Genomic DNA, 12,603 nt, shown 5'->3' on the forward strand with positions numbered 1-12,603 from the left:
CAATTACCTTACTTGGGCTCAATCTTTGAAGGTTGCCTTTGCTCAAGAAATCCCCACCTGAAAGAATCAATACATTATCCTTAATCTGCTTTAATCTTTAATCTTCATGACATTACCAACAAGTAGATTCATGTCAAAGTCACATATAGGGGTGTTCGTTCGGTTATAACCAAACCGAATAGACCGAGATTTGATAACCGAAATAATTTCGGTTATCAAATTTCGATAACCGAAACCGAATTGAAATTTTCAAATACCGAACCGAAACAGAACCGGTTAAAAATTCGGTTATTCAGTTATAACCGAATAGTGGGATAAAAAGAGGAAAAAAAGCAAAATCTTGATTTGGATAGGAGGGCTAGGATCATCCTATCGAAATTATTTTTTGAGCACAACCTAATTAAGTTGTGATAAATCAAATGGACAGTTTTCATCATCCTACGGAGTGACCATATAGCAGCACTTTTTTTGGAAAAATAGTGGTTTTTATCCATAATTTCGGTTATTCGGTTAGCCTAATTTTTTTTTGAGATAACCGAAACAGAACCCGAATAACTGAATTTCCCAAAAAAAATAACCGAAACCGAACCGAAAAGAAAAAAAACCCGAACCGAACCGACCAAACCAATTCGGTTCGGTTATTCGGTTATAACCGAATAATGAACACCCCTAGTCACATACCGAAACCTAGAGACATTGCCATTCTTAAGACCTCTTGAAATGGACAAATATTCATTATTCACACTCCAATAATAGGAATGTATGTAAACATGATATATTTATGGCTAATAAGCATCATTGAGATGGAAACTCTAAAATTCTCTTGGATCAACAAATAGATGTGTTAATGTTTGTATCTTGGTCCAATCATCATCGCCATTACTTGAGTCATGAACTCTCTTTAAGCACCAAAGGTCATTGATACATGACATGGAGGGTCCCTGGGGAATATGCCCTCTGATAGGGTCACAAGCCCCCAACTCAGTGATGATGGCTCTACAGTCTTTCACCTTTCCAGCCAAATTGTAAGCAAAACGCCATAGATGTTTCATGAGCACCCCCATCCTCTCCCCCTCTCCATGAAGCCCATATAGGAAGAGAAATCCAAATGGTCTACTGGGTTGGTCACATACAGAGGGTATCCTAAGGCAAGGGAAGATTTGGGCTCCTGTATGCCTCACTTTGGCGTCAAAACGACCGATGAAAGGTGTTCCTCTTATCTGAAGCTTGTAAGCTTCATATGTCTTCCATATGCTGAGAATGGCCCAAGAGCTTGGAGTTTCAATGTTGAAGTCCTCATTCTTATCTGTACAGTGTAAATTAGCCCATTCCTCTCCCTTGAAAAATGATACCCATGTGCCAAGGTTAAGCTTTTCCCTGAGAATTGTGTCAATGTCAATTGGAAAGAATACCTTGCCTCCAAGACGATCCTTGTACAGTGAAATAGCTTGATCGACGCTCAGCTTCTCTATCTTGACATCTCGATGAGGAGTCTTAGCACGAGATTCGATCGATTGAACAAGTATGACTAGGGAGCTTAATTTTACATAATTACATTTAAGAATGAAGAGATTTGTGGAGGCCACATTGTTTTCCTCTGTGGCCAGGCAGATGTATTGGGCTCCATTTCTTATAGCCCAACCTTCAATGGACTTGACTAGCTTCAACCCAATTCCTTTATGCCTACATGAAAAAAAAGGAAAACAAAAATACATGATCATGTGAGATCTTACATTAACAGAATTGCGTGCCTAAACATTGCTTTATCAAAAGTTAACTAGTTGCATACCCGTGCGATGCACGGGGCGAGGAAAAAATATTGTTTAAAACTATTTGAAAATTAAAGAATGGGGTCACCATTCACATATTTTTGATGGGTGGGGCCTACGATTTAAAACCTTGATTTGAGGTCCAAACTGATGCAGAGGATGGGCCCACCATTTTATACTTATGTTTTGATAGAATTCCATTGGCCTTGGGCTCAAAGAATGAAAAGGGGACATTGTAATTGGTCATTGCAAGATTATGTGGAAATAAAGATAGCTATCTGAAGAGAAATTTCAGGAATTTACCTTTGGTTGGACGTTTAAAAGTTGGAGGAATTATGGGATTAATTATAGAGAGAATTAAGGGATTCCTTCTTAATTAATGAAAGGAGAATGTTTAGGAAATTGGATATTTTTTACGGATTTATATGGTTTCTATATTCGTTTGAGTTGGGCGCGGAATTGAAGTTTTAAAAAGAAGTTTAATAGTTTATTATTACAGAAAGAGGATATTTCTTCCTTATTTCTACGATCATATCTCAATGCCATTTGGCCTGGCTTATGGTTGTCATTCCTATCAACAGATCAGATTAATAGATAAAAGTGGGACCCAATAAGTGTCTTTAAAGAAGGAGAAAAAAGTGGTGTTCTTATTTTTCTTTTTAATAGAATTTTGTTAGATCCATAGAGTTGAAATGACTTGAAATAGCAATTATTAGATGCTCCAACTTGACAGATCAATGGTTTACAAAATTAACATAAATTGTCTTATTTATTGTGAAATATTAGATTGCATTAGATTTGATATTTGAAAGATTAATTATAAGATTTGTTTCCTACTAAAGAAGTGGTGTTAGATTACATGATCATTGACACATTTGGACATATAACAACTACACAATGTTGCCTCTTTATTTAGGGCCCGTTTCGATACCATCAAGATTTAGATTTGGATTTAGTTTATATTTTGAACTCAATCAGATCCTTAGATTTCCAAATCAGCGACGACAGTGCAAAAATTCCTATTTTCAAATCTTTTCTGCGAGACATTATTTGGAAATCAATATTTGTGGCAACTTCCTTCATCATCGCTGCTCCTCGACGTTACTCCGGCATCCCTCCCTCTTTTCCTCTCTCTTTCTCTCTCTCTTAAAACATGATCATGAAGATGATTGATGTGATTGTATCCAAAACTCAAATCCAAATCAAAATACAAATGCATGAGGTATCCAAATGGGCCCTTAAGGAATTTGCCTAATTAGTGATTTTTTTTAAAATAAACCTATAGGTGGTACTCCAAACCAACTTATTTACCAAATCACAAATAAAGAAAGAGGAAATGATTAGTATTAAGAGAAAAAGGCAAGTCAGAGAAATGTAAGCAAATGAAAGACACACAGGTTTGTAAATGTGTTTGATAACTATAGAGAGAGAAGCAGAGACTCAGATGTTGATTTTAAAAATAATATAAGATGAAAAAATTATTCACCAAATTAAAAAGGGCACCTGGTGTGTGATATTGATGTTGGAATCGAGGTAAATAACTTTACTTAGCAGAAGAGATGGGAAGGAAGCAGGGTAGAGACTGGGGAATCGATGCGCAAAGGGTGAAGTTTGGAACATATATTAGACTCCCTCGTTCAAATGCTTTCAATGGATATAAAGAATGGTGGAGGTGAGGAGGTGTTATGGACAATAAATCGTCGAGATGGCTATTTGTATACTGTCATTCTGGTTGCATTCCAAAAGAAGATAGCCATTTCAAAAGAAAGAAAAGAAGAAGAAGATACATTCGGAAGAATAAATATAGGAAGACTATATTACCTTTACTAATAGAGTTGTTGTTAGGGGCAGCTACGGTTGGAGAGATGGACAACAATCCGTTTCTAAAAGCCCAGGATAAGCCCACACAATCAAAACAATCAACCCATATAGGTTCCAATCAAAATATTTCAAAAGACCAAATGTCTGCTCTGTTTACAGTTCACACACAAAAATCTTAAAACAATAAATGAGCATGAAAGGTGTTAACTTCACAATTGTGAGATCAAACTGATAAAACATCGAACACTAACAGAACATAACAAAAGTAATAGATTTTTTATCAAAACTATGTTCCCTCTAAGATGAGACATGGATATTTACGATACATATAGAAATATGAATTAAATTAGTATGGATGCAAATCAAATAAGACGAACTGACATGGTTGCAGCTTGCAACTTAGTCATAAATGTATCAACATCGAATGATCCGACCATCCAATTAACTGATGAACATCTTACCCATAGAGAGCCAAGTTGATGAGAGATGGGGGGATGCTCATTGACTGGACAATCAAGATCGTAGGGGCTTCATACACAACAATCTCCACTCCTACTTGGAGCACGTGTCTCTTCATAATACATGAATGAAGGCATCATAGTTTGGTTCTTTAAATCCCATTAGAGCACGCAGAGAGAGAGAGAGAGAGGTAGTTTATTCTACATAAATATGTATATTGATGATTGGAAAAAGAAGGGATCCCGTTTCCAGATTTAAGAATGGGAAGCAATGAATCTCGTTCCTAGATTTAATCAACACATGCTTCTCTAACTACAGTATTCAATTTAGAACCCAGCTGGATAAACCAAAAATAAACATAGAACAATAAAAGGAAGAAGAAATGGGAAGTATTGAGGATAAGAGGGTAAGGCTAGTCGAGAAATAAGAAATATGGAAAATTTATTCCAAAGAAAAAAAAAACGCAAAAAAATCACAGTCAGAAATTTTCTTCCAGACACTAAAATTATCATATCAAGTCTATGTTTGTCATTAATAATTTTTTAGTTGTTTAAACTGGTGTTTCTGAAATTAAATTATTATATTTGTCATTAAATTAGTTGTCAATAATATTTGTCATTTTCAGTTTTTTAAGAACTAAAATGGGGTAAATAATGGCCAGTTGTGCAGGAAGAAAATGGACTGCAAGGTAGAGGCAGATGGATAAGCCAAAATTAAACATAGCATAATAAAAGAGTACCTGGTGTTTCATATTGCTGGTGAATCCAGAGTAGATAGATAACTGTAGTAAGCAGAAGAATTGGGAAGGACACATGGCAGAGGGAGGGAGGGAGGTTCGGAAGGATTGTAGATTGGAATATTGGAGAAAAAATAAAAAAACTGCATCACTGCACTATATGAAGAAGAAATAAAAAAAACAGCATTGCTCTTGGGAGGCGAGGAGGTGTTTCTGAAAAGACACAGCTTAATGGAGTTTAAAGAAATTGGGACTTATTACGGGATGGGATGTGACCATTCGTAGGGTTTTTTGCACGTAGACGATCTAAATCCTGCATAAGATTTACAGGAGTGCGATAAATGGGTGAGAGGGAGAGGAAAGAACGGGTGCGGAGATTTTCTGATATTGTGGGGTTTTGCTGATTTTTAGGGATTCGATTTGGAAACTGGACGGGTTGTGTTTTTAATGAAAAGAACTTTGGAATAATCAACATGAGGTTTGGTTTTAAAACAATTCCTAAAGTGAGTGGAGACCTTTCGGGTTTTGGTGACATGTGGGATTGAGAAGGCCTTTGGAACACGGGAACCTTTAGAATTTTCGGGCCACGTAGGATTAGATGCCAACTTGGCAGAAGGAGGATTGTCCACCTCAGCAGAAATGGTTAGAAGTCCATCATCTTTAATATAATAGATATAGGATTTGCACAAACATGTAGATGTTTGCCAACAGTTTTCATATACAAAAACTATTGGGGTTCCACGCAAAAGCAAATACTCCCACATCGGATAAGTAAAATGGATGGGGACAGGTTACATGGGAATGGGCACCCTCCCTCTAACAGGTAGCTTTTAGGGGTGAGATCTACCCGGTTAATTTCCCTAACAATTGGTATCAGAGATTCAGAGCTCAGGGTGTGGTAACCCCGGTTTTCCTGGTAAACTCGGTTTCCTCCGAGGGCGGGAATGTCCCTCGGGGAAGATCTCGAAAACCCCGGTGTAGTATCTCGTGGTTCCCATGTTGCCGCCGCGTGGAAGGGCGAGATTGTCCACATTGCTTCCGCGTGGAGGGGGAGATTGTTGGAGTTCCACACAAAAGCAAATAGTCCCACAACGGTAGAAACCGGTGGAGTTTTACCCGGTCAAATTCCCTACAAAAACTACTTAACATCCAACTAAAAGTTAATCTTCTCTCATAATCCATGACTAAGCTTTTATAGTTGTGAAGAGATTTTTTTGGGGTACCAATCCTCGAAGCTACAATCTAAAGGTCTAGAGAAAAGACCTTTTGCCAACAAGGCAGCCAAAAGGTTGGTAGGTTTTTAGTTATATTATAAGGGGAGCTCTTAGTTGTAAATATATGTATAAGAAAATTATATAGGATAATTACCACCCAATTTGAGGAATTGAAATTTTCTTTCTCTTTTGAGCAAGAAAACAAGAAAGATTATAAGGGAGATGACAAATGTGCTTCTTTTGTTTGCCAAGAACACCCCTTTCAGTGGGTTTATGACTAAGAGCAAAAAGGTTCAATGGGTTTAAAACCATCCTAAGGGGTGATCCTAGTTAAAAAGGGGGTGCGCCATCCAAGGTTATATTAAGGCAAGAAAATACAAGGATATTCCTATTGAGAGAAACTCCCATACAAAATTCTAACATGTGAGATTATTTTTTCCTTTCAAACTAATTATTTCCCAAAGCTAGCATGTGAGATTAATGCCAGGACGTTGGTGAAAGGATCAAAAGAGAGAGTGAGAGAGAGAATTAGGTTAAAACTAACCTATGCATAGAAGAAACTCTAAGGCCAAGGATGCAACCAATCTTCACCCTTGTTTCACCAGAACCTGTCCCCACACACTTCATGCAACCTCTGACCACTCCAACAAGCTCCCCACTTCCGATCAACTCAGCAACCTGTAGTCGATTTTCAACATGTTAGCATGCATCCTTCTAATGTAACTCTCTATGGAGAATATGCATGTCACAGACATATAATAATCTACTCCAAGTACAAGAAAAACAAAGAGTTAGGTGACTATTTTCTTACACAAAAGTGATAGAGGAGAACATAAAGGGACAAGGAATGAGAAAGTTTCATTAATGGAGAACCATCATAGCTGATGTTCTGATGTTTTGATTGAACAGTTAAAGGATAACATGAAAGAAAAAAACAATAACTGCAAAAGAAGCAATTGGTTTCTGATGTATGTTTTGCATTATAAGGCAGATCTATCACCCCCACCTACCAGCATAATACGAGTTGGATAAAGCCTAATCCTACATAAAGGATCACACATGATGTTGGTGAGGAAAGAGAACCCTTTTCTACACTCAATCTCACAATTCCTCTCTACCCTTTCCACCTCCACCAAGTCTCTCTCTTCATTGAATTCCCTTATAAGAACCTTGTTTTCTATGTAGACATCCATTTTTTGTCTACAGCTCAATGGAAACACTCAATGTGTAGGAAAAAACATGATGGAGAGATCAGAGGCAACCTAGCCTCCTCTTAAATGAGTTAGAGCCAACCCCACCACCAGTCAAGTGCTCTTATATATGCAAGAAATTGTATCATTTTCTTGTGACTTTCCAGGGGTTCTCTTCTTGTTCTCTTCTTACAGGCCAAACAGCTCAAAAAACACCTAAAACATCAATCAATCACAGCCCATGTGATAAGTTTATGATTCTCGTTTTTTGTTCCCAATTTTGTTTGTCTTTTTCGAATAAAACTGACTTTATTTTCAGGAGACTACAAAAAAGAGTGAAAGTGTCGTCGTTTTTTTTTTTTTTTTTTTAAAGATAAACAAAAGTTGTGAAAATTCAGGAAAAGGTGGAAATATCACGTTTCACACATGCATGAATACCCACTTTTAAACTCCACTGATGGAAGGGTTGGGATGATCCTATGTAGCTGATTTTTTGGGCACACCCTGTCAAGGTCAAATGAATGCTTTGGATCATCCAAACAATGTGGACCCCTGTGTTTGTGAGCTCTAGCTCATATAAGCTTATATGAGCTCTAGTCACAAACATGGAAAACGGTTTCTACACACAAGTGTAGATAAGTTATCTACACACTAGCTTAAAATACAGTGGAGGGCATACTGTTTGAGTGATCCTCCACATAGATAGGGTGTCCACAAAGAATCAGCTCCATAGGAGCTCTAATTTGTGAAACAACCAGTTACTCCAAAAGCTTAAGTTGTTGGAGAAGGCGTTATTTAATCTTTGATACTTTAACAATCCCTCTCACCTGTGCCCCTCTTTTTCGGGTTGGCCTACATGTGGCCCCTCTTTTTGGGTTAAGCCATTGCATGTGGATTTTACTATCAAGGAGGTTTGAACCCAGGCATTTGCTTTGATACCATGTGAAACAACCGGTTACTCCAAAAGCATAAGCTGTTGGAGAAGGTGTTATTTAATCTTTTTAACACAATTTATATTGTCCAGTATTTTGTAGGGGTGCAATTTGGGCATGTTGAGCGTTTGATAAAAAATAAATTAGAATCAACCCAAACCCGACCTGATTTTATGGTAAAAGCTCATCCAGCATTCCCAAAAATCGACTCGGGTTGCACAACTAAGTATGTTGACAAAAAATTTGCTCCAACATTTGCTTCTTGCCACATGTAAGTTAGCCATCAGAAGTATCCCTAGACAAGCAGCCAAGAAGATGTCGGCAAAATGGTTCCGCAAGGACCATCTCGGTTCTGCTTACTCATACATATAAATATATATTCTGTTGCCTTCTTCAAAAAAAAAGATGTCGGCAAAATGGTTTGAAGTTATAAAGATATATTCATCTTTAGGTGGTTGGCCCACAGCTCAGGTTGAGGCTTTGTATCTCAACCTTGTTCAATCCCAGCTTAACAACCAAAAAAAAAAAAAAATTCCATCCAACTTTACAACAACAAGTTGTCTGAAAATTGCTTTGAAGTGATACAAATCAAATCAGCTTTACACCATATGGTAAAAGCATATTGTAAATAGGAATGAAATATAAGTACTAAAACTAGTCCAATGAACTCAAAAGTTGTTCAAGTTGACTCAACTTGTTTGTGAAACGAGTTGACTCACCAACAACTCACTGGGTAAAAGAATGTGAAAGAACCTACCAAAGCTTTAATACTCTTGTCTAATGTAAAATGATCCTAATGTGCCCTATAGACATTAAATTGCAAAACGAGTTGACTCACACCAACTCGAGTCGAGTTTTTGAATTATCGACCTATAAAAGAAATAATTAATGTTACTGTGAAGAAGTTGGGTAGGCAAGAAATCAATCTGTGGGTGACAGACTATTTGGGTTTATTTCCTCAATGATTGTAAAGTAGTCTTGCAGTTGATAATAGTCCTTTGTCCTCTACCCCAAGTTCACATCATTTTTCCATTTGCCTACATAGGGTGAAAATGGAAATTTCAAATGAAAGTCATCTAAACTTAAAGATTATATCATATGGGCTTACAAAAGTATTTAAATTGTACATACTTTATTAACAATTACTTACAAACTGTGGAGTTTTTTAGAATATATTCTAGTAAATATTGTTGAGATTTTAGAAAGTATTTGGAGTTTTATCTTGTTGAATTTTATCCGGTCCAATTTATCATAATTGATTAGTTAACATGTTCGTTAATTGAGTAATTCTTGAAAGAGCCCGTGCAAATAAAGAATTTTTTTTTAAAACGCTGAGCTAGTTAATATATCCTCGCCTAATTCTGAATGAAATGAACCCATGTTTAAAGAACACAAAAAAATAGAGATTTTTAAAAATATTTTGGAGTGTAGAGATGGAAATTTTTGAATTTTGGGTAAAATAATTTCAGAAGTTTGAAGTATATGATGTAATCAAACCTTTTTCTTGTAGTACTAGAATGTCCCACAAGAAGACTAGAGATAAAGAACCTAAGTCTTCTAGTGCATTTTTTCCATCCGGCAATGAGTGATGAAAATGTGATTTCATACGTTCGTATCCCACATATGATTCTGGTCCTACTTTGCGTACGGACACTCATGGCCATTGTACAATGTATGTATAAGGAAATATCATTTTTGGAGAACCATATATATGGAGTGTCAAGCCCAAGGTCACAGAGGAGAAGAAACTCAAAGTATAAAGTGAGATTTTCTATTCAATACATATCAAAGTTCCTTATAGTTTCTCCTTTATCTAGCTTATATAATAAAGGAAAAAATACAGTTACACCTCCTCAACTTTCTGACTCATTCAACGATAACCCTATAGCTTCAAACTTATCAACTACACCTTCTGACTTTTCAATGTGTATAAGGTAGACCCCCTTCGTTGACCGTCCATCACTTTAACTTGACGGAATGACTCAAAGCATAAGGTAGACCCCCTCCAATTCAGAATTGATTCATATGCAGCTAAGGGTGTCAATTTTGGCTCGGGCTCGGAAGCTCGCTCGAGCTTAGCTCGGTATAAGCTTAACGAGCCGAGCCCGAGCTGGGCTCGTTAAGGATTTAATATATTTATATATAGATATTATATATTAAATATACACTAAAAGGGCTGTCCAGGGAGTGAAAGGGGGAGGCAAAATATGTCACTTCTTTTTTGGAACCCCATTTGTTACTTGGACCACCCCCTGTGGTGTAAAAAGAGTAGTCAAATTACACTAAATAGGGCTGTCCAAGGAAGATGAGGGGTGTGAATATATCATGGCCCTTAATATAACCCAAGCTTGGTAAGGCTCGCGAGCCTGGCCAAGCCGAGCCGAGCTCTTGAGCTTAACGAGCCGAGCCGAGCTGGGCTCGTTTACACCCCTATATGCAGCTGGGCTAAACCAAAGATCTTTATTCAGCATTGATATTGTTTCAACGGAGGGGGTCTACCTAATACACATTGGAAAGTCAAAGGATGTAATTGATGAGTTTGAAACTATAGGGTTATCGTTGAAGGTGTAACTGTAATTTTCCCTATAGGCGGAGCGTTTCTTTCGACGTAAAAATGGACGTAAAATTTGTTTTATGTTCATTTTTACAACACAAAACAAATTTTACGTCCATTTTTATGTCGAAAGAAACGGAGCCATAATAAAATGTAAAAATCCTACTATAACTCCTTCCATTACACCTCTTTCTTATAATATATAAATTAATTCTATCCTAAATGTGCTCTAAATTAATCCTACTAGCAACATAAACAATGTAGTTAACATAAATAAACTACCTTGTAGAAACGAAAAAAGAAAAGTAGTTGTGATAGAAATACAACTGCTCTTGTAAGTTGTAAGTAACAACTTGTGAAAACTCACGGATGGTTTCCTTCAATAACTTGTTTTTCTACTTTCACTTTTGACCATTAATCTATGCGTGGGCCATGGCTCTTACTTCTGTCATCTGGGGTTGCTTCTGCCTTGCCATCATTCTCCCCAGGTTGCAAAGATTCTTCCTCGAATCTATACTCTCACCTAATTACCAACCATGAGAAGCCTGCAAATCAATCACTTTGAAGATAGCCCAAATCTCTATATTACTTACTAGCTCAATTTGATATGCATTTTCATTGACCTTCCTCAATACTAAGAAGGGTATATTTGCGTTGTCTTGAAGTTTATTATCACAACTTTTACAAGTCTTCTATGTCTCTTGATAAGTGATTAACTTTAAAAATGTTTTAAGGATGCTGTGAAATCTAGCAACATTACGTAGACGAAGCATAGTTAAGAAGTTTTCAACCTTGATGTTTCATTCAAGCTTTTCATTGAAACTAGAGATGTCAATGGATCTACTTCGTATCGGATCCGCCTATGTCTTAGTCATAATCCATTCAAATTCCTTATCGGTTGGATCGGATTCCGAGTGTTCTTCAAATCTACCTACCGTGTCTCGGTTCAATCCATTTCAAATCAAATCGTCCATCAGAGTGTCCTAGTATCTCCTACTTACATTGTACAAAATCAAATTTCTTAGAAGAAGGCTACTAGGGCGAGGGTAAGTGTGAGATGTAGTACAGTGGCAGCGGTGCAGTGGGTTAGGGTCTTAGGGTCAATGGTTATAGAAGGAAGAGAAGAAGGTGACTCGTGACTTGAGAGAGATGTATGATAAAATGCTGAAAATAGGAACAGTTTGAAAAAAATGGATGACTTATTTTTCCTAAAATACCCTTGAAGTAATACTTAAAGTTATAAAAAAATTAAAAAGCATATTTTCATAAAGGAAAATGATATGGAGACCGAGAACAAGACCTAACAGGGGACCTGCAATGAGAATATGCAATGTGTTGAAAAAAAATTTACTTTTTTCAGATTTCCCTAAAATGAAGGGTTTGCTCACTTGTTATGTTGTGGCGTGAATCAATTTGTTGGGTCCCCTTCTAGGTCATATTCTCGGTTTCCGTAGCATTATGAAAATAGTATACTAGTATAATAAATTTGGATTTAGGACTGTCCCACGGGCTTTTGTTAGTTGTCTCAATCAGGTCGAAAAAATTTCAGATCCTATGGTAAGGATCATAATGTGTCCATAGATCCTCATAATGTTTCTAAATTCTTCTAGTTTAAGTTCGAATTCGGAAGATCCATTGACACCCATAAATTCAACTCACTAGTCAACAGCCAATTAATCCCCTCACATCTTCACAACCATAGGGAAATGTCTTCCTACCTAAATTTGGCTATAAATAAAAGGGATTTTCTAGGACCAATGGACCATCGCAGAAGGTATTTCGCGGACCGGCTGTTGCATGAGAGAGCAGCCACCTCATGAATAAAGACAAAACTTGTTGAAATGTGAGCCCAAGTGGCACCTCATGAATAAAGACAAAATCTTTTGAAAAGTGAACCTATGTGGCTGCTCTCTCATGTAGCAGCCAGT

The 12,603-nt window shown here is 37.0% G+C and overlaps 1 protein-coding gene across 1 annotated transcript; it reads right to left on the bottom strand.

Annotated features, from left to right (window-relative positions):
• Nucleotides 1–729: 729 nt before the first annotated feature.
• On the bottom strand, nt 730–7,260 carry LOC143853549 (putative N-acetyltransferase HLS1). The gene is made up of 3 exons (XM_077363360.1): nt 7,010–7,260; nt 6,544–6,677; nt 730–1,683 (listed from the first exon to the last, which is right to left on the bottom strand). Exons 1-3 carry the CDS (start codon nt 7,190–7,192, stop codon nt 813–815), a joined length of 1,188 nt encoding a protein of 395 aa, XP_077219475.1. The 5' UTR covers nt 7,193–7,260; the 3' UTR covers nt 730–812.
• Nucleotides 7,261–12,603: the final 5,343 nt, after the last annotated feature.

This window comes from Tasmannia lanceolata, unplaced genomic scaffold, assembly GCF_043159265.1.
Source record: "Tasmannia lanceolata isolate RefF3 unplaced genomic scaffold, GAP_Taslan_0.1 ptg000019l, whole genome shotgun sequence".
NCBI lineage: Eukaryota > Viridiplantae > Streptophyta > Magnoliopsida > Canellales > Winteraceae > Tasmannia > Tasmannia lanceolata.